A 27518-nucleotide genomic window follows, 5' to 3' on the forward strand; every position below is an offset into this window, starting at 1 on the left:
CAAGTACACCTCATTAAGGACAGAGGTCCAACATGGGGAGTAAGTGCACAGTGACTCCTGTTGTTGATTAAACAATTGACACTCTTATTTATGACGTCAGTGATCACCCGAGGCTCTTGTCATGAGCTGCCAAGGCTATGGAAGTCTTTTGAGTCCACAAACTCCATAGGTTTTTTAGGCAGGGCCACATGCGAAGTGGAAGTTCTGTCCTCCCTTCAGAGAAAGGTACCTCCTTCTTTGATGGCCCGTTCTTTCCACTGGGGTCTCACTCTTAGAGATCTTTCACGCAGAACTGTTTTGCCACTATGTCTTGGCTTTCCATGCCTGAAATGCAAAGAAGTTTATACAGACAATGAACCAAGACCATGTGAAAATAAAAACTTTGGATTCTTGCTGGCAGGAGGATGCTGGGCCAAGGAGGGGGGGGGCATAGAAGAAAGGGAGAGGTGGTGGTGGGGGGCATGCACTGCAGGGTTTTAGGAAGCAAGAGAAGGGAGCGCCTGCTTCTCAGGGGATGTCAGGGAAGATGGGGCTCATCTAACCCAGTGATGCGATGATGACACCAGCGAATCTGTGAGGATGAAAGGCCTTTGAGACGTAACAGGTCCATTTCAGAGATGTTTTCACCTCCGTGCATTGGCAATGCCCTGCAAATGGAAAACTGAAATTCATAACTGATACAAGATGAGGGGAAAAAATGAGACTCGGCGAACTGATCACTGACCATGAAACCTGGTCAGTCATGGGTGTTTCTCTGTCAGACTCAGTGTTGCTCCTCTTGTTGTCTTTGGGAAAACAAAATGACAGGGCTAGGGTGGGTGTGGAGGGCTCGCTTTGGATGCCTTGGTGAGGCTGAAGGGACGTTATCCATTATGTCATGCTCTTATCTGCATCCCACATCAACAGTATTCGCTCTCTGCTTTGTTGCAGCTTTATTGCAAACCAGAAAAAGTTGGAAATCATCAATGAAGATGATATTGAGGCTTACGTGGGACTGAGAAATCTGTGAGTACTCGGGCCTTGTATTTATTGTCTCAGGTTTCTCCTCTGCTGTGCTGTGGAAAGGTGGGCACTCGGGGAGAGTCCTAACAAGCATGTAATTCTGTGTTTTCTTAGGACAATTGTGGATTCCGGCTTAAAATTTGTGGCTTACAAGGCATTTCTGAAAAACAGCAACCTGCAGCATATGTAAGTAGACGTTGATTCTTTCACTTCCCAGGACCCAATTTTATTCAGTATTTTCCTCCTTTGTTTATTTTCCTACTCTAAGCCTTCCTTTTAGAAGTTAGTATAGCTGTGATAATAGCTTAGGAACATTAGCTTTGATTTTGTTTGATTTCTGAATAGCTTCGGAGGAGTACTTAGAACAACTTGTTTATTCCCTTTCATGAAGTTCTGGGCCATTTCCATCTTGGACCGAGCAATAGGCCAACAGCAAGGAGCCTGATGTGAAAACTATGGCCTTGTACTCAACCCTTGATTCTTTCCCTTGGAATCCTAACATGCTCCCTGGAAGACATCAAACTGGTGCAACTGAAAGAGCTGACTTGGCCTTGGCCTTTCCAGGGAACTAAAAGTTACTAATGCTCTCCCTCCCCCACGACAGGCCCTCCTTTGAGTCATCATATTCCCACAGCTGTCTGAAATGGATTGATAAAAGTGGAGAAAAATCAATCATGGGGAATGCTGAGGGTCAGACAAGTGTTAACACTAGGAAATGTTTTCCCCAAAGTCTTGGTGATGTTTTGTTAACTGAAATCAAATGGAAATTTGGAAAATGGCAGCTGTCTGGTTGTTTGCTGGTAAATGATCTATACCATGGCGTTCACCTTGGTAAGGTGTCACCTTCCTGAGCAGTTTCTTATTAAACAGAAGAGCACCCAGGTGAGCAATGTTTGCTTGGACTTCTCAGCTGAGACTGGTGTCCTCCATCTCCCATGTTTTCAGAGAGCTTCTGCTACAAGATCATTGCTTCATTCAATGGCTCTTTTTTGACACATCAAATCCTCTCTGAGGACAAACCTTACCTGTCTCATAGTCCAGAGATTGCCTTTAGGAGTCGCACCTGCATTGTTTCACTTGGTGGTTTTTCTGCTAATTGGTAGAGAAAATCTTTTTTTTTTTTTGTCCCTACTTTATAAGTAAAAGCAGACAGAGGGTGTTCTAGGAGTCACCCAGGTCCAAGGATTGTAGGTGACAGAAGTATGCGACCAGGTCTAACTCATCTCCATGTTCTTAAAATAAGACTTCAGGAATAAAATTTGTGTCATCTATGTAGCCAGAGAATCAGCCCTTCTTGTAACATCAGTCCTCTGCATTTTATTGGGGAGAACTTGTCCTCAACTGGTTTCCGCGTCAGTTAGAGGAAGACTCATCCTCTTAGAGCAGAGAGTCTGGACACTGTGTGATCTTTGATGACACGGACAATGTTACAATGTTAATTCCATACAGCCAGTATCATGACATGATGTTTTATAGGTGGCATGGATGATGTAGTCACTTTCAAAATAAAGTTGGAGGAATCAAGATATAAGACATTCTGTGAAAGTGTGATGAAGGCCCAAGGAACTTTCTGAACGCTTTTCACTTAAACACTTTTTGGCATCCTGTCTGCAGTCAGGCTGTAGTTTGCCCGTACAGAGCTCGTGTCTGCGTAGGCCTTGATAGCATCAACAAGAGAAAAGCTGGGTAGAAGAAAAAAGCCAAGTAGTCTAAAGCAATCACTTGAATGTAATTAATGACCTCAGCAGTTAAGTTCTGGTATTTTCATTACAGCTAACCTCAGACCCAAATTACTCACAACCACATTCCACTGGCTGCTTCATCACATTGCTGCTCCTTGTGTTATGATTTGTACAGAGGACTGTGGGTAGTTAGAATTGATTGATATGCTTACATCTTGCATTTTCCTTGTATGCAACTTATGTGACTACCAAAGCTACCTTGTATATTTTTATGGTGATTTATGGTGGAATAATTTTAATGGCATTCCTATGTGTCATATACAACATATAGTATGCTAAATATCTGTTCATGTTTCTTTTTTTTTTTTTAGATTCATTTTATTTATTTGAAAATGAGAGTGACAGAGAGAGAAAGAGATCTTCCATCTGCTGGTTCACCCCTTGAATCGCTACAATAGCTGGGTCTGGGCCAGGTCAAAGCCAGGAGTTATCCAAGAATTCCATTCAGGTTTCCCATATGGGTAGCAGGGGTCAAGCACTTGGGCCATCTTCTGCTGCTTTCAGAGCAGCCAGCAACCAGCCGGTTTGGCATGGTGGCATCACAGGTGGCAGCTCAACTGGCTCAGGCACGACGCTGTCCCCATGTCCCTTTTTCTCAAAGAGGTGTCACTTGGAAATAGTAGACTGAATAGTCATATGTACCTAGTTAATTTCCTTAAGAGACAAGCGTCGGGAAGCCAATCATTGGTCCAACTTCAAAAACGATTGCTATATGTAGCCATTGTCAGATGGCGAGAGAGGAATTAGGTATGTGTGACAGGTGGCTATGAAGAAGTTGCAAAATGGTGGTAGGCCCTTTAGCAGCCCCAGTACACAACTGCATAGAGCAGTTTGCTTTTGAGAGCCAGCCTCTGCTTATGACTGGGGGGAATGGGTGGGCTTGTTCTTCCCGTATTTTCCACGTGTAAATTGCACTCCTTCCTCAAATCTCAACTCGGGAAGGGGGAGAAGGGGAACGGAGCTGAGAAAGAAATGCACATTAAAAGCTGCTTCTCTGTACCCCTGGGAATGCACCCACTCTCTCTCCTCTCTCTCCGAGTTTCCCCATCAGTATAAAAATGTGCGCAGCATCAGTCCGTTCGGCTTCCGGTGTCAGGGGAATTCCAGTTGGACTTCCTGTCCCACTGTCACCACTCCTGTCTGTCGCCTGCGCTTATTCCCATCCTGTGGTGACTGTCCAGAGCCCCCATGACTGCTGGCTGAGCGTCCTTGTTGGCGCCTTTCATCTCTGCTCAGCCCCTAGGAACCAAGGGACTGCAAGAAAAGCCAGTGTTTGTGTTTTCCAGAGGCTTCGCAGAGGTGCTAATTAGCTCCTTTGCAAAGTTCTGTAACGAAACAGTAAGGGGATTGTGGGTTTTGTTCCCCCCCTCCTCTCTTCCTCCTCTTTTGGCTTTTGGCCCCAATAATAAGTATGATTCATAAAACGCATCTTGTTCCTTGGCCGGTAACCCGGCTCTGTGCTGTGCTGTTGGCAGCTGAACATGGGCAGCAGCTGCCGGCTTGGTCCCTTGCAGTCGGCAGGGAGAGCCTGGGCACTCAGAGGCCTCCTGCTTGGGGTCCTCTCCTCTTTGTTCCTAGGGAGGAAGAATAGGGTTCTTTCTCATTCGGTCATTTGTTCTTTTTCTTTCTCTCTCTCTTCCTCTTTCTTTCTCTCTTTCTTCCTCTTTCTTTCTCTTCTTTCTTTCTTTCTTTCTTTCTTTCTTTCTTTCTTTCTTTCTTTTTCTTTCTTTCTCTCTGTCTCTGTCTCTCTCTCTTTCTCTCTATCTCTCTTTCAGGATGAGGATTCCTGATAAAGGTGGAAAACTGTGTCTTAAAGACGGGGCCATATAAGACAAGGTTGACTTTATCGATGGGTTACACTCTAGTGACACCCATTCTTCATTCACATTCCAGAACATTCCAGAAGACAAGGTTTCTGTAGGCACATTTTACAACCTCTCAGTGGGTTGTTTTGTTGTGTGGGTGAGCACTTCCCACCCAGTAGGAAGAGAGAAGAAGAAGCAAGGGTGGAAGGAAGGATGGTCCCTGGTGTAGGTGGGAGTTGGGATGAGTGGAAATCTCAACATAGAATTGAACTGGGGAGTGGACACACACATCCTGCTGCTGTGGCTCATCCAGTAGCTTCTGGGTTTTCACCTCACTTTGCAGACAGTTACTCAGACACCAGAATACTTTAACCCATCGCTGCACTGGGCCCACACAGCAGAGCAGCCCCGGGGAAGCGGAAGGGGCCCAGGGTTGCCGTCACCCTCAGTCTCAAGGTGCTTGCTGAACCTCAGCCCAACCCTTGCTTTCCTGAGCAGGAAACGGGCACGGGAAGACTGTTGGCTTCCTCTGGTCTGTTGAGGTCTTGGCTCTTGTTGTGAAAGTTGGTGTTTGTTTTACATTCCTCTTGCTTATGAAACACGTTTCTAGAGGCCCAAGTGTTGGACTCACTGTAAATAAATCCAAGCAGTAAGCGCACTCACAGAATGAACCCACCGCCAAGGTTACAGCTTTGGATTTCCCACCACAAGACTCTTGGCATTGGTCATTGGAGATGCCCATCCTTTGAACACAACTAAATGTTTGGAACATGCCCAGACAGTCATGATTGCTTTCTTTTTTTTTTTTTTTTTTTAACTTTTATTTAATGAATATACGTTTCCAAAGTACGAATAATGGATTACTATGGCTTCCCCCCCATACCGTCCCTCCCACCCACAACCCTCCCCTTTCCCACTCCCTCTCCCCTTCCATTCACATCAAGATTCATTTTCGATTATCTTAATATACAGAAGATCAGCTTAGTATACATTAAGTAAGGATTTCAACAGTTTGCTCCCACACAGAAACATAAAGTGAAAAATAATAGATGATTTTTTTTAATGATGATGAAATCAGATCAGACCTATTGTCATGTTTAATCCCAGTGAGAGTCAAGTTGGGAGTTGATAGTTTCTTTTCTTTTCTTTTTTTTTTTTTTTTTTTTTTACAGAGGATCAGTTTAGTATGCATTAAGTAAAGATTTCAACAGTTTGCACCCCCATAGATATGTTATCTTTGTCGTTGTCTGATTGGTCCAGATCTCAAGATGGTATGTTGTTACACTAGTTCAAGATAAAATCCAACATATTCCTTAAGACCTGATGTTGTTGTTATCATCATGGAATTATCTAGTTCTCTAGGTCATATATAAACAATCTCAGCAGAATTGATCAATGCATAATTTTTTTCTCCTATAAAGTCATGTTAAATTCAGTTAATACAGTTTTGTATGCCACATAACTTCCAAACATTCATGATACTGCTTAATATTAGTTTCTTTTTCCCCTGGTGAGCTTATATTTTTAAATTGTGTTTGATTTTACATATCTGCCTCTGAGTTGTTCATACAGCTAGGATCTCTAGGAAGTATATACTTGACTCTTAATCGGCATATGACAAATAAACTTTTGGGTAGGAGAGAAATGAAAAATAGACAAAATGAGGGGCCCATGTTGTGGCACATTGTTCTCAACCACGCTTGCAATGCTGGCATCCCATGTTAGAATAGTGCTTCAAATCTCAGCTGTTCCACCTCTGATCCAACTTCTACTAACGCACCTGGGGAAGAAGAGGATGACCCAAGTACCTGGGCCCCTGCCTCCCATGTGGGAGACTGGGATGGAGTTCCTGGCTCCTAGCTTTGACCTGGCCCAACCCTGGCTGTTGTGACCATTTGAAGAGGGAACCAGTGAATGGAAGATCTCTTTCTCGGCTACTCTGTGTTTCAAATGAATAAAGACAATCTTAAAAAAAAATAGACAATATTGGATGCCCCCATTAGCAAGAATAGTCTGAAAGTTTGGGTAAAAATTGAGCTGTCGGACCAGATTGGGTCTAGGTGAGGCAAATTCAATGAACAAATAAATTGAAAGGAAAATCTCTGTGACTTTGCTCCTAAATGCAGCATTCTAAATTCACAGTGGGTGTTTTCTATTTCTTTCAGAAATTTTACCAGAAACAAACTGACGAGTTTGTCTAGGAAACATTTCCGTCACCTTGACTTATCCGAGCTGTAAGTAATGACTTTCTGTTGTACTTGGGAAACATTTTCAAAGATCATGATAATTTTCTTTCTTTCTTTTTTTTTTTTTAAGTGAGTGAAGTTGCAGGTCTACGTTTACATCAAAATTCTGAAAAATGATTCCTAGAGCTTTAGCCTCTTGTTCTTTTATTCCCTCGTGAAAAGGTGGTTTGATACATTGAAAAAAAAAATAGAAATCTCAATAGTATGCTATCATTTATGAAGGGCTTTCATGTTTTTACACACAGCCTTTATTTTCTGCTAGAGGGAAAAAGAAGAAAAGAAGAAGGTTTTGTGTCCAAATAGCTGCATCCATCTTAGCATCTGTGTGGCTCCTGTTATGGGCAGGCCCTGAAGTCAAGCAGATCCATTCAAGGAGATAATAGCAGTGGGTAGAACTCCTCCACCCTGTCTGTCAGCGCCGGCGCCATGGGGGAGTGGCGAGCACTGGAGGAGAGCTGGCCCTCCCCGCCCACCCATCTCTGTGAGATGTTCTTCTGCGTCTGCCACTCCATTCAATATTTATCCGCGTGTCCCGATTTCCTCTGCTGTGACATGATAAGAACAACACTGAAATGTGTTGATGACTAACAGCCTGCATTGCCAGTGTGCTCAGTTCTTGGTGTTATCATCAAGAAGCCAATGTGAACTGATGTCTCTCCTCTGGGTGAGAGGCCCCAAGGATCCCGAAGGCAGACACTGTGTGTGGCACATGTGGGCCAGGATGGACTGGGGCTTTGAAGGTTGGGCAGCAGAGTCCTCTGGTGAACGTCCATCCCCGTAGATAAGCAACTGTGCAGAATCGAAGCTGCCTCCAAGGAGGAGACAGCGGGAGTCAATAGTTAGTGACGGGGGTTACAGAGTCTTGGTGGTTGGTGATTACTTGGAATAAATTGAATATGGAAGTTGAAACTCTAGCATTTCCTCCTACAAAATTGTTTTAAATGGACCCATCATTGTACACACGTAGGGAGTCTAGTGTGGTATTTTCATAGATGACTGCAATGTCTAGTGATTAAATCAGAGTACTTAAGTCATATGCATCATCCAAATATTCATCAATCCTTTGTGTTGGGAGTGTCCAAAATCCTTTCTCGCAGCTATATTGAAATACACGATACAATGTTGTTGACACCGGTCACCCTGCTGTGCCACAGGACACGGGACTGATTCTTTTTGTCTAACTGTATTTTTGCTCTCCATCACCAAACTCTATCCTCCTCCTCCTCTTCCTTGCCCTTCCCAGGGCCTGGGTAACCTCCGCTCTGTTCTCTACTGCCACAAGGTCAACTTATTTAGCTGCCACATATGACGGAGAACATGTGGTGCATGTGTGTTCACTGGTGTTTCTATCACAGGCATAGCTTTCACTTGGTGTGAAATAGAATAAGGTGCTCAAGATCGGATTCTGGGTATCACTGCGTAAAACTGTCTGGACCGATTTAAGATGAAATTGTTGCTTCCAGCTTCCTGTCTCGGAATCCAACCAACTTAGTGTACAGATCAAACTAATGTAACAGTAGGCCATGAGGACAGAAGGAGAGACGTTTCTGTAACTGAGATTCTGCTCTCTGGAGGGAGAGAGAGAAATCTAAACAAGCAAGTGTAATGTGCTGTAGTGGTCCTTGTAGGAGGGCTTTGCACAGAGATTGCTGGGGGAGAGGCCAGCTGCCCGCCATACAAACATGGCAATGGGCGCATCCCTTTGCTTCCTAATCCCTTCTGCTGATTGAATCACACCCTCATTTTAGAAAGACCCCATAGGTTTTCATGCACGCAGAACTCCAGGAAACATCTTGGATTAGTGGAGTTTAAGCTGATTGGGGGCGGGGTGATCTCTTCCACGTCGTATCTCATATCTCATAGCGTCAAATCCTATTTTGGTGTGGGCGGGATACTTGGAGACAATCAAGCAGACACAAATTAAACCAGTCTACCGTGACCACATTTCCCCCAAAGAAACTCTCGGGAAAGTCTCCAGGGATCTCCCTGAGAGTCTTAGAACCCGACCAGAAAACCACAGGAGTAAATGATGGTGCAAAGCCCCACAGGTCCTGCACTCAACAGAAATCTGAAGTATTGTGGTTCGTGCCAGGCAGAGTCTATGGAACGATTTTAAATGGGCTCATTTAAAGGCTCATTACCATAAATGGAATTCATCCTAAATAGGCCACTGAGTATTATAAATAAGCATTTAAAGATTTTTTTTCCTTGTGGTTTTTATTTTCCTCTTGACTACTTCCTCCTTCACCCATTGCAGGCAGCGTGACTGGTGTCTGGACAGCAGTGGTTTCTTCTGTGCGGTCCTCTAACCACTCACTTGTGTGTGTATGTGTGTGTGTGTATGTGTGCGTGTGTGTGTGTGCGCGCGCGCACGTGCATGCGACCATATGCCTGCAAGTGAAGGCGGTTCCAGGGTCTCTCACGGTCTCTCCACGTTTCTTGCATGTGAAACTCATTCTGGTTGCATAATGCAGAGAGCTGGGCGGGTCAGCCTCCGGACACTCAGCTTCACACTTCTAGTCTCGTTTTATTTATTTGTTCATTTATATGTCTGAATTGACACATAGCAGTTGTACACTTATTTATGGGGTACAACGCGATGTTTCAATAGATAGGCATACTTTGTGAAGTTCATGGCCAATGGAATTAGAACACAAGAGTACTTAGGGGACAACAGGATTTTGAAATCCATCCATGTGAGAGGTCTTTAAAAAGGTTGTGGGAAATGTGAAGTATGTCATGGAAGAGCTGCATGGATTTCAAAATTGTTTTGTCCCCAGATAAACTCACCTGTTCATTTCGGTTTTCATGAACGTTTGGAAGTACTCCCATATGTATGTGCTATGATCGAATCAAGGTAATTAGCATATGCAGCATATATTAGCATATGCATTCATCATTTCTCTGTGCCGAGAGCATTCTGTCATCTCTTTTCTAGCTGTTTTGAGAGTCTCGTGATGACTTAAGCTGAAATTGTTCTAAACTGAAGTTAGAGTTTATTATTGAGTCTGCATGTCAGACATATAAGCAGACTAGTTTTCCTGAAAACTCACTGTTGCTGCTCCCATGTAAGAGCTTCTTAACAGCAGTATGACAGCTGTGATAAATTTGGTATGGCACTTTATTTTCCTGTGTGCTATGGAACGTAAGTGTTACCTGAATATCTGGCTGCTTCCTTCTGGTGCTGCTTTCCTTGTGGTTCTGGAAGGTCTTACATCACTCTGCATTGGTTAATGTCCACAGCGGTGTCTGCACATAATAGGAGCTCAGTAAGTATTAGATGAACAAATGAGTCACGCACACCGCCATCCTGTGACATTGAGTGTGACTTGCAAAAGTTATGGGAATTCATAGTGTTGTAGTACTTCCTGAACACTAGTGCAGCTCACACAGCAGAAGGAGCCTGATGAGTTTTCACTTTTGTTCCATGTAGGATCCTGGTGGGCAATCCGTTTACATGTTCCTGTGACATTATGTGGATCAAGACTCTCCAAGAGACCAAGTCCAGCCCAGAAACTCAGGATTTGTACTGCCTAAATGAAAGCAGCAAGAATATTCCCCTCGCAAACCTGCAGATACCCAATTGTGGTAATTCGTTTTTAAATCAATGAGTTCTAGTTAATTGATTTAATTGCATTGGTGAGGTAGAGAGTGTGGGGGATTGCCACTACCCAGATTTGGCGTAGTGTGTGTTGATGTCTCCTGAGAAGCACGTAACATCTGTGTGCAGTGTGCAGAACTCAGCTGGGAGCAACTTTGCTGAGTGTTCTTTGCCAGTAGAGTAATGAGTCTGAATGATGACTTGAAAGTCCGTACAGAAAAAAATCATATTTCTTATACTTTGTTTGTTTTTCCTTCCTTTCTTCCATCCATCCACCCATCTATCATCCATCCATCCACCCATCTATCTATCTATCCACCCATCCATCTGGCCATCCATCCATCCATCCACTCATCCGTCAGCCAGCAAGCCATCCACCTACCCACCCACCCATCTATCCATCCATGCATCCATCCATCCATACATACATCTCCCATCCACCCATCCACCCATCCATCCATCCAACCATCCATCTGTCCACCCACCCATCCACCCACCCACCCATCCATCCATCCACCCATCCACCCATCCATCCATCCAACCATCCATCTGTCCACCCACCCATCCACCCACCCACCCATCCACCCACCCACCCATCCATCCATCCACCCATCCACCCATCCACCCATCCATCCATCCAACCATCCATCCGTCCACCCACCCATCCACCCATCCACCCATCCATCCATCCACCCATCCACCCATCCATCCATCCAACCATCCATCCGTCCACCCACCCATCCACCCACCCACCCATCCATCCATCCACCCATCCACCCATCCACCCATCCATCCATCCAACCATCCATCCGTCCACCCACCCATCCACCCATCCACCCACCCATCCATCCATCCATCTACCCGTATACCCATCCACCCACCCATCCACCCATCCATCCATCTACACATATACCCATCCACCCACCCATCCATCCAAAAAACATCTGCTAAGATCATATAACTTCATGGGTCTCATATATGAGATGTTTTTAAAAAGGCCACAGGAATGTTTTTATGGCAAAAGTACACACAAATCTCAAACATTTTTGCTCAAAAATAAATTTACTTTTAATTCCATTTTTCCACGAATGTTTTGGCGTGCCCTTGTACACTTGGTTGGTGCCTAGGCCATACAGTGGAAGGGGTCTCAGACTGGAAAAGGTGTGCTGGCAGCTCAAGTAAATGCAGTCCAATCCAGCACGTTCCTAGACTGGTTTTACCACCTGACATATTTGTCTCCCACCCCCTATCTGCCCTGTGACGTGCTTTCCCTCAGGTCTGTGTTTGAGATCTGCTACCTTACTTCTGTCCCCACTCCCATGGTCTGTGTTTTCCTCTGCGGGCTTTAAACATGCATGATCCGGCAAAATCACAGCTCCATGTGAGTGCCAGTGAGTTTACCAGGAAGGCAAAGGAAAGCGGTGTGGCTAGGGTCTTCCTCTCTGTCCTACGCTATGATTCCCACAGGTGTGTTATTGCTCTGTGGACACTGTAAATCAAGTAGTCCATCAGTTAGTAAGTCCACACAGCTACTGCGGCTAAGCATCAGACTTCATGGCTGATGGCACAGCAGGGAGCCACGGAACCCCTCGTTGTTTACCATGAGTAACGTGTTTATTAACCATAAGCCTTGGGCTCTTTGTTTGAGAAGATCCTGTTGTTTGAGGCTTGGTTTATTTTATTTTATTTTTTTTATTTGACAGAGTTAGACAGTGAGAGAGAGAGAGAAAGACAGAGAGAAAGGTCTTCCTTCCATTGGTTCACCCCCCCAAATGGTCACTACAGTCGGAGCTGTGCCAATCCAAAGCCACGAGCCAGGTGCTTCCTCCTGGTCTCCCATGCGGGCGCAGGGCCCAAGCACTTGGGTCATCATCTACTGCTTTCCCAGGCCACAGCAGAGAATTGGACTGGAAGAGGAGCAGCCGGGACTAGAAACCGGTGCCCATATGGGATGCCGGCACCGCAGGCGGAGGATTAATAAAGTGAGCCGAGGCGCCGGCCCCGACGCTTGGTTTTATTTAAGACAAATACAGCCGCTACTTAACGCGGAATGCAACGAAGCTAAATGAGTGTTTGTTCCTCACCCTAAAGGGCCCTAAAGGACTGCGCTTACCCTGATTGCAGGGATTTTGTCACAGTCAGAGCCCTGTGGGTTCATAAGCAGGGCACTGGGCTGGGTATCTTGGGACTGTGTGCCTTCTCCCATCTGCCCTCCGTTTTCTTTGGTAGTCAACACTTTAAAATCTCCCTACTCTTAACACATATCTTTTCCTGATTGCTAAGAGGGTAACTGTTCTTTCTCTGTCCTGGTACAATTTGCACTGCTGAGAGACATTGCCTGGAGGGCCAAGAAAGTCTGCTGTGGAGTCAGCTGGCCTTTTGGATGACTCCCAGATCCCCGTGGCTGTTGTGGCCACCTTGGTTCGGCAGCCACTGGGAGGACCAGAAAGGAGACATCTGACGCCTGCTGGGATTTCACAAACCGCTTCTTCATGGATGTCTGCATTGCCCTTGCCTGAAACCAGTGCTGCTTTCTTCGATTTTAATTTTTGGCACGGTTCTCTGGGCAGCGTTCCACTAGTGCACCCCATCTTCTGTGTCTTTCGTAGACATGGTGTTTGGGGGAGGGGAGGTGAGGGAGTGAACTGGTCCTCATGTTTCATAATCACTTTCTCAATTTTTGATCATTTTTCGTTTCGGTTGCCTAACAGTCACCAAATTGTGGGTATGGGAGTGATATTTTCAGTCCACGCTCGGGAGGGCAGAGGTTTGATTGATCTGTTAGGACTGAATGGTAACAGTCATGGTCACATGCAGGCTTCATTTCAGTGTCAAAAAGGCTTTTTGAAAAGCCACCTTGTGAGGCTGGCGCCGTGGCTCACTAGGCTAATCCTCCGCCTAGCGGCGCCGGCACACCGGGTTCTAGTTCCGGTTGGGGCGCCGGAATCTGTCCCGGTTGCCCCTCTTCCAGGCCAGCTCTCTGCTGTGGCCCGGGAGTGCAGTGGAGGATGGCCCAAGTGCTTGGGCCCTGCACCCCATGGGAGACCAGGATAAGTACCTGGCTCCTGGCTTCAGATCAGCGCGGTGCACCGGCCGCAGCGTGCCAGCCACAGTGGACATTGGAGGGTGAACCAATGGCAAAGGAAGACCTTTCTCTCTGTCTCTTTTTCTCACTGTCCACTCTGCCTGTCAAAAAAAAAAAAAAAAAAAAGGCTCACTCCCCAAATGGCCGAAACGGCTGGAGCTGGGCTGATCCAAAGCCAGGAGATTCTTCCAGGTCTCTCATGCGGGTCCAGGGGCCCAAGCTCCTGGGCCATCTTCCATTGCTTTCCCAGGCCATAACAGAGAGCTGGATCAGAAGTGGAGCAGCTGGGACTCGAACCAGTGCCCATATGGGATGCCAGCATCTCAGGTGGTGGCTTTACCCACTACGCCACTGTGCCGGCCCCTTACTGCGTATATTTTAAACACATATTTCTACAGGTGTGTAGGGAGAACACTTAGCAAGACAGAAAGAGATGCTTTTCTGTTGCTTTCTTTCCTCCTCTCATCTCTAAGATCATTGCTGTCTGGGATTTTATGTATAGGTTGTTGCCTTTTTTGAAGCTTTCATTTCGTATGACCTCATCTTGGGTTGAGTTTTCTTTCTGCAAGAGTGTATTTTCTACTATTTTTTTTTTTTTTTCAGAGAAAATTAAAAAGAAATCTCCAAGTTTTTGCCTGGTTGGCTGCATTTTTTCTTCTTCTTGCTGGAATCGGCTGAGTTAAAAATCCTAGGCTGGAAATTCTTCAGGCTTTGTATCCATTGTGCTGTTCTGTGCTGAGCGCCCCTGAGCCGGGGTCAGAGGCCAGCCCGTGGCTTGTGTCTTGCTGAGCAACCGTGGCTTTGCTTTTTCCTCTAGAAACTTTGAGGATTTTCTCCTTATCCGTGTTATTGCTCAGGGTCACCACCTTGAAGCATGCTGTGGGCTGAGTTGGTTTGAAATTCTGTTTGGCAAGAGAGGAAACCATTCAGCAGGAGGGTTTGGGTCTTCGTTCTGAACAAACATTCTAAATTTTGGCTCTGTGCTGTTTTCCCACTTAGCTTCCCATTCAGGAATTCTCATGGGATGGATGTTTCTATTTCTGGCTCCACCATCCATCCCCACACCTTCTTCTTCTTCTTCTTCTTTTTTTTTTTTTTTAAGATATTATTTATTTATTTGAGAAGCAGAGCTCTAGACAATGAGAGGGAGAGACAGAGACAGAGGTCTTCTATCTGCTGGCTCACTCCCTAAATGGCTGCAATGGTTGGAGCTGTGCTGATCTGAAGCCAGGAGCCAGGAGCTTCTTCCGGGTCTCCCATGAGGGTGCAGGTGTCGCTCCCCCTCTTCGTGGAGGAACGACACAAAACCCTGCCTAGGCTTCATATCCGAGTCACGGCACCATTATGTCACTCCCCATCTTCGTGGAGGAACGACACAGGACCCTGCGCTGTTCTTTCGTCTGCTCGGCCCTCCCCGGGTTTGCTGCTGGTTCTTCCCGGGTTGGCTACTATCCCTTCCACCTCCGTGGAAGGGCAGTTCCCCCTGCCACTTTCCCCACTTCCGCAGGGGAGCGGCACACCGCCGGCTGGCTCTCTCGGGGGCTGCACAGGTGTTCCTCCAGCTAGATGTTCCCCTTAGATGTTCCTGGTGCATGCCGTCTCTCTCCTCCTTTATAGTCCTCCTCCGCCAATCCTAACTCGGCTGCCCACACACCGAGTACGCTGCTCTCCAATCAGGAGCAAGTCCTACAGTTTATTGGCTGAACTGGAGGCAGCTGTGCGGAAGCTGTTTACTTCTCTCCCAGCGCCACATTGTGGGAGAGCAGATGCATAGAATAAGTCTTAATTCCAGTAACTTAGTCCAGTCCGGTTTGCTCCCCACAGCAGGGACCCAAGAACTTGGGCCATCTTCTACTGCTTTCCCAGGCCATAGCAGAGAGCTGGATGAGAAGTGGAGCAGTCGGGACTCGAACCAGTGCCCATGTGGGATGCCAGGGCTGCAGGCAGAGGATTAACCCACTGTGCCATAGCTCCGGGCCCCTCCCCTGCCTTCTTTTCATATGTTCATTCATGTGTCCTTTCATGCTGCATCATGGACAGTGGCTTTCCTCATCCTTTTGTCTGTCAAGATTTTCTCCAGTTACTGAGTGTTTTCAACCAGTGATTTTTAATTTTACACTCTCTAGTGATCCATTTTTAAAAAAAAGATTTATTTTTTAAGTTATTTGAAAGGCAGAGTGACACAGAAAGAGAGAGAGAGTGAGAAAGAGAGAGAGAGAGAGAGAACGCTTCCATCCGCTGGTTTTCTCCCCAAAAGGCCACAAAGGCCAGTGCAGGGCCAGGGCCAGGAGCCAGAAACTCCATCTGAGCCTCCCGTGTGAACGGCAGGGGTCCAAGCACTTGGGCCATCTTCAGCTGCTTTAGCAGGCGCATTAGCAGTGAGCTGGATCGGATGCAGAGCGGCCAGTATTCAAATTGGTGCAGGTGTCGCAGGCAGCAGTTTAACCTACTGTGCGGCACCATTGGCCCCTAGCATTCCTCTTTATTGACTGAGCTCAGCTCTTTCCTGTATAAGGGTTCACTGTATGTTTTTGGGGTCACCAGCACCTAGCGCGGCTGCTACAGCTATTGTTGGATGCTCCAGGTGGTAGCCTGGGGCGTTTGGATTTTGTGCATCATATCAGGTGCCCGTCCAGGGCTTTTCTTTCCTCGGTTCTTCTGCCTTCTCTTGTGCAGGGTTCCTCATAGTTTCTTACTCGCCCACAGTCTGCTTGCTCATTTTCCAATGTGGTTCTGGATTTTTAAGACTATTTTATGTCACTGAGCGGCATTGTTCAATTTGGGGCTTAGTAATGAAATGTCTGAGCGATCATTTTTCCAGCTTTGGTTCTTTAAAGAGAGCTTAGATGAATTGAGCAGAAAGTTACACTGCCGTGTTATACAATTGAAACATCTTTCTCTGACATTTAACAACAGACAACACATAGATACCTTCCAGCTAGTTATCTTGTTTAGAAAAATGAACTTGTGGTCACCTGGATTTTCCTCTTAGATCCACTTTTAAAGCATATGTCATGTTTAAGTCACAGTTGCTTGGAGTACATCTTTTTCCCATTTTTTTTTAAACCTCTTTTACTAACTCTGAATTGACTGAGAGTATGTCCTTGTGTTTCATTACTGCAAACCAGCAATTCATCAGTAGCCATGGTCATTGCATTTAGTTTGCAACAGGTAATGTCTTCATTTGGTTTGGAGAAACAGCTACTGGGATTTCTCTCTTTATGAGAAGGGTTTCCTGATAAGTTCTCTCCTTTAGCATTGGATCCTGTAGGTTTCATATGGAGAATAAATTTCTACATTTGATATGCACATATGCATTTACTGTGGTATCTAAAGTACCCCTTGAGCATAATGTGCATTTGATGAATGTTTGCCTAATTGATCAATGAATAAATCTTTGAACTCTTTTATATTAATGATTAGACTGGCCCAGGTTTCTAATATAATGGTGCTAATATTTCATTTAACTAAAAATGGCTTAAAATTCTTGTTCTAGTGGATGGTCCATATTTTTAACAGTTTGCTGAATTCCTGTCCTCTTTGCCTGTTTTTTCCTTTATTCCCTTAGAGATAAATTAGGCATGGTAGGAGGCGAGGCTGGAAAGTTTAACCGCACTGCTCCCATTAGCAGAACAGTCCAAATGCCTCACTGTATTTTTCTAACAGTCCCCTCCTGTCTGGAATTACTGTAAGTTTCGTGCTGTGAAACACGCCGCGGTCTATTTCTCCACAAAGCCCTTTTTAATCTTTGGGAAAAACTATTAATACAAATTAATACAAACTATGCACAATTTCCACATTAGTTAATTTTTTTGCACTGTCAAGTGATCCATGTTTAAAAAAATTTTTTTAAGTTATTTGAGAGGCAGAGTGACACAGAAAGAGAGAGGGACACACATACACACACACAGTGGGGGGGGGGCGACTTCCTTTCGCTGGTTCTGTCCCCAGATGGCCACAAAGGCTGGTGCAGGGCCTGACGGGGACTCACACAAATGCCAGTGAAGAAAGGTGAATTTGCTGTGCTGTGTGGTGCACCATTCCATATAAAAATGCCCGTGCCACTCTGTTAGAGCTCTTAATGAGATTATTTATCACATAGTATGTTTCAAAAATGTCCCCTCAATTCCTGTGCACTTGGTGGGTCTTCAGCCACTAGTCTTGCCATAGGAGCCTTTCAAACACTTCCCCTGGCCAAGGGATGTTATTAAGGAGTAGTGTACGTTATGCTTTCATTTTTAATGCTCTAACTATATGTTAAATCTTTTCTGAAAGAGACTTCTTTGGGATGTGGTAATAGTGGGTAAAATGCTCTCTTTCTAAGTAGGAGGCAAATATATTTAGGAAAAGCGGAATTCTTCTGGGTCTATCAAAAGAATTCTTCAGTCCATTTAACCAGGAGCTATTTGCCATAGAGAATGATGGCCCCATAGTGGCCATAGGTAGCAGTTCACTTGTTTGAGGAACTGTGCAACCGCTCTACTAAATACTTTCAAAGATTCCGTGGATTGAATCAGACCTGCCTTTGGTTTTGTTGTTACTTATAAAGAATTTCCACTTGTCCACTGTTCCAAAACTGCAAACTTTTAACATAGAGAGTTCTTTTATTAAATTTTTTAAATTTTTTGACAGGCAGAGTGGACAGTGAGAGAGAGAGACAGAGAGAAAGGTCTTCCTTTGCCGTTGGTTCACCCTCCAATGGCTGCCGCGGCTGGCACGCTACGGCCGGTGCACCACGCTGATCCGAAGGCAGGAGCCAGGTGCTTCTCCTGGTCTCCCATGGGGTGCAGGGCCCAAGCACTTGGGCCATCCTCCACTGCACTCCCTGGCCACAGCAGAGAGCTGGCCTGGAAGAGGGGCAACCGGGACAGAATCCGGCGCCCCGACCGGGACTAGAACCTGGTGTGCCGGCGCCGCAAGGTGGAGGATTAGCCTAGTGAGCCTTGGCGCCGGCCCATAGAGAGTTCTTAAGATACATCAAGAAAATACTGTTTATGGCAGTTAAAGTTAGAAGGTTGGTTAAAGCAGTGGAAGTTAGACTGGCCTAAGACATTATTTTCTTAGCATCAAAGCTGGATTTTTTTTTTTCATGAAAAGCATATACGAAGTCTAGTTTAGTATACTGCTTTGCCTTAACTTTATTAGAAATCAGAATCATTGCCTTCTTTATCATTTTAGGACGCTGAACAAGGCTGATTTTCCCCCTAAGGTGTCAGCTGATGTTTAAGTTGTTGTGTTTAGAAAGTATATGCTAGCTGCCTTTGTCATGACACAGCTCACATCAGCGCAGAAGCACAGCTTCCAGTTTGAGTTTGGAAAGTTCTTTTGCTAATTTTCTGTCATATATTTTTTTTTTTTGCAACTGTCTTCTAAATAGGTCAGGCTCACCCTGGTTTCATTCCTGATTGTGGGATATATCTGTTTAGCAGAAACAGACGTCGGGAGATATACTGCAAAGGTAGAAAGTTGAGGAGAGGCCGGCACCCTGGCTCACTTGGCTAATCCTCTGCCTACAGTGCCGGCATCCCATATGGGCCCCGGGTTCTAGTCTCGGCTCCTCCTCTTCCAGTCCAGCTCTATGCTGTGGCCCGGGAAGACAGTGGAGGATGGCCCAAGTGCTTGGGCTCCTGTACCCGCATGGGAGACCAGGAGGAGGCACCTGGCTCCTGGCTTCGGGCGGATGCAGCGCCAGCCGTAGCGGCCATTTGGGGGGTGAACCAGCGGAAGGAAGACCTTTCTCTCTGTCTCTCTCTCTCATTGTCTACAACTCTACCTGTCAAAAATTTAAAAAAAAAAAAAAAAAAATAGGCCAGCGCTGTGGCTTACTAGGCTAATCCTCTGCCTGCGGTGCCGGCCCCTCGGGTTCTAGTCCTGGTCGGATTCTGTCCCGGTTGCTCCTCTTCCAGTCCAGCTCTCTGCTGTGGCCGGAGAAGGCAGTGGAGGATGGCCCAAGTGCTTGGGCCCTGCACCTGCATGGGAGACCAGGAGAAGCACCTGGCTCCTGGCTTCGGATTGGCGGGGTGCGCTGGCTGTGGCGGCCATTGGAGGGTGAACCAACAGTAAAGGAAGACCTTTCTCTCTGTCTCTCTCTCTCACTGTCCACTCTGTCAAAAAAATAAATAAATAAAAATAAAAAAGTTGGAAGGTTCTAGACTTTTAATGATCTTTTGGGAATTAACAGATAAGTATTTCAGTTCTTTATGCTTGAACAAATAAACATGAGAGAAGACAGAATCACCCTTAACTTCAGTGTGTTTATGCACATGGAACGATGGCCCCATATGAAGTGAAGAAAGTTCAAGATCACGGAGCAAGTTGAGGAAGAGCACAGTCCAGGGCAGGTGTACCGCGGAGGGTAGAGCCACCCCAAGGCACACCCACATCCTGCATTGGAGTGCCGGTTGCAGTCCCAGCTACTCTGCTTCTAATCCAGCTTCCTGACAATGTGCCTAGGAATGCAGTGGCCGTGGGTTCAAGTCCCTGCCACTCACATGGGCAAAGAAGATGGAGTTTCTGGCTCCTGCCTTAAGTCTGGCTGTTGTGGGCCCTTGGGGAGTGAAGCAGCAGATAGAAGATCTTCCTCTGTTTCTCCCTCTCTCTCTCTGTCACTCTTTCAACTTTCAAACCAATCAATCCTCTTTCTTAAGAGAAAAAAAAGGGAACACAATAGATTTCCTGGTGAAGACTAAAATGTGAAACCCAAATTTGACCCATCTCTCTTGTTGCAAAGCAGAGTTAATAACCCTAAAAGATTATAGGTTAATTCTCCTCAACTTTTACTTCTAAAAAGACAAGCATCGTGTTTCCTCTAATATGTAGTCGTTAATCTAGAATACAAAAAACTGTATAGGAATGAAGTTGAAGTGGACATTTTGGGATTCAGTTGTTGCGTGTTGCCTTTGCTTGTACTCCTGTGGAACCCCGGTCTTTCTCTCTCTGTTTTTTACTTGTGGAATGTTCTGGTTAGGGTGTGTCAAGTGTGTGATTATAGAGCAGACTGAAATTATGTCTTTGCAAAAACTGAAGAAAAGGAAGAAGGAGGAGGGTGGAGGGAAGGAGAGAAGTATGGCTATCTTATTAGAATTGTACCTATGAAAGACATAGAATTTGTTTTCTTTATATTCATAAAAATTCAAATAACTAAATAAACAAACAAGTAAAATAGAGCAAGAGACTACCAAAACGCTGTGGAAGAAATGCAGTGACCTCTTGAGGGCATATGGAGATGAGAAAAGTATACACACCAGGTTAAATCAAAGGACTTGATAGTGGCTTGAATACCAGGGAATAGAACATCAACAGTTTTCTGCCCATGCAGACAGATGGATACAGAGGAATGAGAATAGTCTAGACATGGATGGGGCAGGCCATGGGCTGGATTTTGGAAATGTTGAGTTTGAAATCCCTACAAAAGAGCTACGTAGGGATGCTAAGTTGGTTGTAGCCATCTGATGACTATTAGATGTCCCAAAGTATTCTGACACATGGTTTAATCAAGGCTATTGATAGCTCTGATACATTTTTATAAGTATATAGGTTTAAATAAATTTTAAAATTTTGTATTTAGAGAGACTAGGAAATGTTAAAATTTTATAAAACTTACAAATTAAATGTATTCTAAATGTCCCAGAAAGAGAAAAAAGAAATTGAAAACCTGTACACTGTGAATTAGTGGTTGGAGGACCTGGTAAATGTGGCCAGTTCCCAAGAAGTGTGCATTTGTGGGAGAAAGCAGAAGCAGGAAAGCACCAGTGGAGGAGTAGAAGTGCTGATAACTTTGAACTTCTCCATCTGAAACAGGGATATGAATAGCACCCTGTTTCTGGATTTTCAGGATCATATGGAAAATATTGAAGACGGAGTCCAACACATAGTTAGTACCCAATATCTACTAGCTTTTAATCTCATTGCTATCATCAGTGAGAGTCCTTGTTTTCAAAGTTCACATCTGAATTTAAATATGCGTGTATTTTAGATAAGGGGTTTTCAAAAAGTTCATGGAAATGTGCTTTATTTAAAACACTATGCATGGCTTTTGAAAGTTTTTTTGCACCAAAATTTATGTTTTGATTCCCTTTTTCATGAACTTTTTGTATTTTGTCAGATTGCTTCAAATGAAATTAAACAAGATGTCGTAATTCAAAAAATGGTTGTGGTTGTTTCCGTTTTGTGGCTATTGTGAACAGTGCCCAGTAAACATGATACAAGTTTCTCTTTTTACAATGACTTCGTGTCTTTCGGGTGTATATCTAGTAGTGGGATTGCTGGATCATAGAGTAGTCCTTTTTTTATATTTTTTAAAACTCACCTCACTGTTTTCCATAGTGGTTACTCTAATTTACATTCGACCAGCAGTGTGTAAGAGTTCTCCCTTCCCCACACCTGCACCAGCATGGATAATAGCCATTCTGACAGGGTTGAGGTGATACATTCTTGTGGTTTTGATTTGTATTTTCCTGATAGCTAGGGAGATTGAGCATTTTTTTCATATATTTATTTGTTGGCTATTTGCATTTCTCCTTTTGAGGACTGTCTGTGCAGGTCCTTTGCTCATTTCTTACCTGGATTGCTTGTTTTGTTGTTGAGTTTTTTTGAGTTCCTGATGCACTCTGCGTATATTTCCTCTGTCTCCATGTGAGCTTGGGGACGGTAAGGCCAATGGAAGTTAAATGGATCCCTTCACAGAGAGCCTTTAAGGTGGTTTTGTGTACTATGTACATCCAGTTTCCAGTGTTCTTTTTCTGTCTATATTATTCTTGGATCTTTTGTCCCCCGCTCCCCTGGGCCCCAAGAATTCAAAGAAGTTAGAGCTCCAGAGAACACATTGTGGCCAAATCCTTGTGGGTTGGATGACTGCGGAGGCTCTCTGAGGTTTTAGGATAACGAAAAATTGCAGAAATAGCAGTGAACAGTTGACCAATGCCCGTTGCTGAAAGCCTTGCAATTCCAAGTGTGGCCTGTGGAACAGGGAATTTGTAGGAAAACTCACTCTCAGGCTCTAAACCAAACCTATTGGAAAGGAAGCTACATTTTAACGAGCTCCTCGGGTGACTCATGAACACACTGAAGCTTGGAAAGCCCTGCCTTGAAGCAACTCAGCTTTCTCCCTGCATGCTTGACCGTTTTCTGCTGCGAATTCAGGTCAAGAGGCGTCCACAGGTGTCGGCCCGCCGAGGGGGCTGATCGCCTCTCTTCTCCAGCCAGGTTTTCCAAATGCCAAGGGCCACACCTGTAAAGCTGAGAGCCCTGATCCCATCGCAGTGTGCTGGCAGCTCTGGAAGGCTCTGCTTACGCTCTGCTCTGGTCTAGTGCCGATTTCAAATCTTATTAAGCCAGGAAGCAGTGCCTGGCAAGTGCTTTATCCCGCCTTGGCTTTTCAGGCTTCCCAATTCATTTTTATTGTGCTAATTAAACCTCAAGTGATATTTCAAGTACAGATTGTTTTTTCCATTATTGAGTCTTTGGCCAGCATATTAATGCTGTAGAATTAATGTGAGTCAGATGCTTACTCATTTGTGGAAGATTTTACATTTAAAAGATGTAGACTTGGCCAATTGTACACCGATTCCTTTGGAAACTTGTGCTGACAGGGTGATATAATTTCTCTATAAATAAAGAAGGCTCGCTCTTCCTTCATAAAAGAGACACAGAATTATTTTTTAAATGAAAGGAAATGTCTAGAGCGTGGCTGTACAGTGGTACTTGTCTTGAAGACCTGTGCTGAAATGATCATGTACACCTGGGGAAGAAGAGTGCTGAAGTGGTGAATACTGAGCTTTGAGTTCAAATACTAGGTTCACGGAGACTTCAGCTACTTGGAAAGGTGCATTTGACTTCTCCAAAACTCAGATACTTAATTAATTAAATGAGGACAAAATATTTACCTTCAAGAGTGTTTGTAGAGATGAAATAAAACAATGCAGTACTAGACAAGAGTGTCTGATGCATTGAATGCCCAATAAATGCTGATATTACTATTACCATCGTTAAACATTTTAGAACTGTTAATCTTGCAAGCTTAAGATTGAAAAACAAACTAGTTGATTTTAGAGGGAAAATTGAGAGAGCGTTTCCTGCTGAGAATCTTTATACCAGAATTTTCTCTGCTCAGAATTTCTAATTATTATTATATTATATAATTATTATTATAAATGAATCTATTATAGATTCATTTATGAAGCATAAAAGGTTCACCCAACAGGTTGCAGTTGAGGTAGCCAGGAGAGTGTCTGTTGGCTCCCTTGGTGGTGTCTGGCTGGTAAGGGGAGGGGACAGCCCTTGAGAACAGGTACTGTGGCAAGCCCCATGATTCCTCTGAAGTCCACAGATGAATCCACAAGGCAAGGAAAGGGGGAGAGAGTCAATAAAACACAATGAATTATTGCAAGGTGGAATAGCAGATGGATGAAGAAGGACTGATTAAAGGTTGAGAATGGTGATTACCGCCCTGACAATGTGGAAAGCTACGGGGAAACTACAGGGTTCCTACACGGCTCCTTACGCGAGAGTTCAGGTGAACCCACATGCAGAATATTGGCTGAGTGTCTGTTAAGAAGCAACTAAGGCTGGCTGGCGCCGTGGCTCACTAGGCTAATCCTCCGCCTTGTGGCGCCGGCACACCGGGTTCTAGTACCGGTCGGGGCGCCGGATTCTGTCCCGGTTGCCCCTCTTCCAGGCCAGCTCTCTGCTGTGGCCAGGGAGTGCAGTGGAGGATGGCCCAAGTGCTTGGGCCCTGCACCCTATGGGAGACCAGGAGAAGCACCTGGCTCCTGGCTTCGGATCAGCGCGGTGCACCTGCCTCAGCGCACCGGCCGCGGCGGCCATTGGAGGGTGAACCAACGGCAAAGGAAGACCTTTCTCTCTGTCTCTCTCTCTCTGCCTGTTTAAAAAAAAAATGAATGCTATCAGAAAGACTGTTCAGGGAGAAGCACAAATCTTGGGAACCAAAAATATGACAGAGGAAAGAAGGTTTGAAAGATAAATATGAAGAAACCCTCCTAAAAATAGAATAGATGCAGTGATGGAAATTAGGAAAAGGGTTACAAAATTATGTGGCCTGTCTGGAAAAGCCAACAACCAATTAATACAAGTTCTAAGTGATAAGAAAGCCTTGCGTGAATCGTCCTATTGTTTTCTTTCTTAGTAGTTCACAGGGAAGAGCTGCAGTCTATTGTTGCTGTGATCCATACTCATCAAGTAGACGAAATGTTACCTTTACATAACAGATGGTGCACTGTCGGTACTGCTTAGACACACATAGCAAACTTTATGCCTTCTTCTAGACACTGAAGCTCCATGGCCTCTAGATGTTGTTACCCTCATAGCATATGGGAAGATGTGGGGCCAGAGCGTGTTGACTGTGTTGTGAGCATGTTGGGGGCAGGGGGCCAGTATTGTGTGAAAGAGAACCTGGTCCTCATCTTCCGGGATGGGTGGTCCAGAGATAAAGCTGAAAAAGGAAAACCAAGAAGGAAAAATGTAAGCATGATATTGACCGATACGGAGGTCGGTATCAGAAAAAATTCAAAGAGATGAATTGGGTGCCTCTGGGAACAGCAAGTCATGTCACATGGTGAGGTGGGACTATGGTTTTATCACAGCAGTTTGAATACTGTAGGGAGCAACTTGGACTAGACTAAGTTACTGGAATTAAGACTTATTCTATGCATCTGCTCTCCTACAATATGGCGCTGGGAGAGGAGGAAACAGCTTCTACGCAGCTGCCTCTCGCCAACTTGAGTGATGACCTGCAGGAGCTGATCCTGCTCCTGATTGGAGGAGAGCAGCGTACTCGGCGTGTGGGTAGCAGAGTTGGGATTGGTGGAAGAGGTCTATAAAGGAGGAGAGAGACAACATGCACCAGGAACATCTATCTGAAGGAACACCTGAGCAGCCCCCGAGAGAGCCAGCCGGCGGTGTGCCGCTCCCCCGCGGAAGTGGGGAAAGTGGCAGGGGGAACCGCCCTTCCACGGAGGTGGAAGGGACGGTAGCCAACCCGGGAAGAACCAGCAGCAAACCCGGGAAGGGCCGAGCAGACAAAAGAACAGTGCAGGGTCCTGTGTCGTTCCTCCACGAAGAGGGGGAGCGACAGAATACTTTTCATATTTTTAAATTTAAGTTTTACAAGTTTCATGTGTTTCAGATATACGTATTTAGGAACATAGTGATACTTCCCACCCTACCCTCCCTCCTGCCCACACTCCCACCCTTCCTCCTCTTCCTTCTCCTATTCCCACTCTTAATTTTTACAAAGATCTATTTTCAGTTTACTTTATACTCATAAGGTAAACCCTACACTAATAAAAGAGTTCAACATTGCCAGCATTTGTTGTTTGTTGATTTCTGTATGAGAGCCATTCTAACTGGGGTGAGGTAGAACCTCGTTGTGGTTTTAATCTGTATTTACCTGATGGCTAATGATCATGAGCATCTTTTCATGTGTCTGTGGCCATTTGAATTTCTTCTCTTGAAAAATGCCTGTTCAAGTCCTTTGTCCATTTCTTAACTGGATTGTTTGTTTCGTTGTTGTTGAATTTCTTAAGCTGTGTATATAGTCTGGATATTAACCCTTTATCAGTTGTGTAGTTTGTAAATATGTTCTCCCATTCCGTCGGTTGCCTCTTCACTTTGCTGAGTGTTTCTTTTGCTGTGCGGAAATTTCTCAGCTTGAAGTTATCTCGTTTGTCAATTCTGGTTTTGATTGCCTGCGCTTCTGGAGTCTTTTCCTAGAAGTCTTTGCCTAGGCCAATGTCTTGCAGAGTTTCCCCGATGTTCTCTAATAATTTGATGGTATTGGGTCATAGATTTAAGCCTTTGTTCCATTTTGAGTGGATTTTTGTGTAAAGTGTAATGTAGGTGTCTTGCTTCATACTTCAGCACATGGAGATCAAGTTTTCCCAGCACCTTTTGTTGAAGAGACTGTCCTTGCTCCAGGGATTGATTTTAACTCCTTTGTCAAAGATAAGTTGGTTGCAGATGCGTGGATTGAATTTTGGTGTTTCTATTCTGTGCCGTTGGTCTACACATCTGTTTTTGTGCCACTACCAGGCTGTTTTGATTATAACTGCCTTGTAGTATGTCTTGAAATCTCACATTGTGATGCCTCCAGCTTTGTTTTGTTGTATAAGATTGCTTTAGCTATTTGTGGTCTCTTGTGTTTCCATATGAATTTTAACATCATTTTTCTAGATCTGAGAAGAATGTCATTATGTCGTTGCTGTTTTCATTGGAATTGCATTAAATCTGTAAATTGCTTTCAGTAGTGTGGACATTTTGATGAAATTGATTCTCCTAATCCTTGAACATGGAATATTTTTCCATTTTTTTTTGTCTTCTTTAACTTTTTTCTTTAATGTTTTTTAATTCTCGTAGTAGAGATCTTTGATGTCCATCACTAAATTTATTCCAAGGTATTTAATTTTTTGTAGCTACTGTGAATGGGATTGATTTTAAAAGTTCTTTCTCAACCATGTCATTGTCTGTCTATACAAAGGCTATTTTTTTATACATTTATTTATTTATTTGAAAGAGTTACACAGAGAGAGTAGGAGAGGCAGAGAGAGAGAGAGAGAGAGCACGACAGAGAGGTCTTCCATCCGCTGGTTCACTCCCCAGTTGGCCGCAATGGCCAGAGCTGTGCCAATCTGAAGCCAGGAGCCAGGAGCTTCCTCTAGGTGTCCTATGCAGGTACAGGGGCCCAAGGACTTGGGCCATCTTCTACTGCTCTCCCAGGCCATAGCATAGAGCTGGATCAGAAGTGGAGCAGCCGAGACTCGAACTGGTGCCTATATGGGATGCTGGCACTGCAGGTGGCAGCCTTACCCACTAACTCCACATCACCAGCCCCAAGGAATGTTCCTTCTATACTCAAATTGCTTAAGGTTTTCATCATGAGAAGATGTTGTGCTTTATCAAATGCATTCTCTGCATCTATTGAGATAACCATATGTTTTTTGTTCTTCAGTTTGTTAATATGATGTATCACACTGATTGACTTGAAAATGTTGAATCATACCTACATACCAGGGATAAATCCCA

At 44.7% G+C, this 27518-nt stretch overlaps 1 protein-coding gene across 9 annotated transcripts in view; it reads left to right on the top strand.

Annotated features, from left to right (window-relative positions):
- The window catches only part of NTRK2 (neurotrophic receptor tyrosine kinase 2), a 397538-nt gene that overhangs the window by 40501 nt on the left and 329519 nt on the right, over positions 1 to 27518 (top strand). For all 9 annotated transcript variants that reach the window (XM_070065715.1, XM_070065713.1, XM_051833735.2 and 6 more), the window contains 4 exons: positions 931 to 1005; positions 1117 to 1188; positions 6715 to 6783; positions 10229 to 10383. In XM_070065715.1, coding sequence (XP_069921816.1) covers positions 931 to 1005; positions 1117 to 1188; positions 6715 to 6783; positions 10229 to 10383 — 371 coding nt within the window. The remainder of the gene's footprint in view (positions 1 to 930; positions 1006 to 1116; positions 1189 to 6714; positions 6784 to 10228; positions 10384 to 27518) is intronic.

Source organism: Oryctolagus cuniculus, chromosome 1 (assembly GCF_964237555.1).
Source record: "Oryctolagus cuniculus chromosome 1, mOryCun1.1, whole genome shotgun sequence".
In the NCBI taxonomy this organism is placed as follows: Eukaryota; Metazoa; Chordata; class Mammalia; order Lagomorpha; family Leporidae; genus Oryctolagus; species Oryctolagus cuniculus.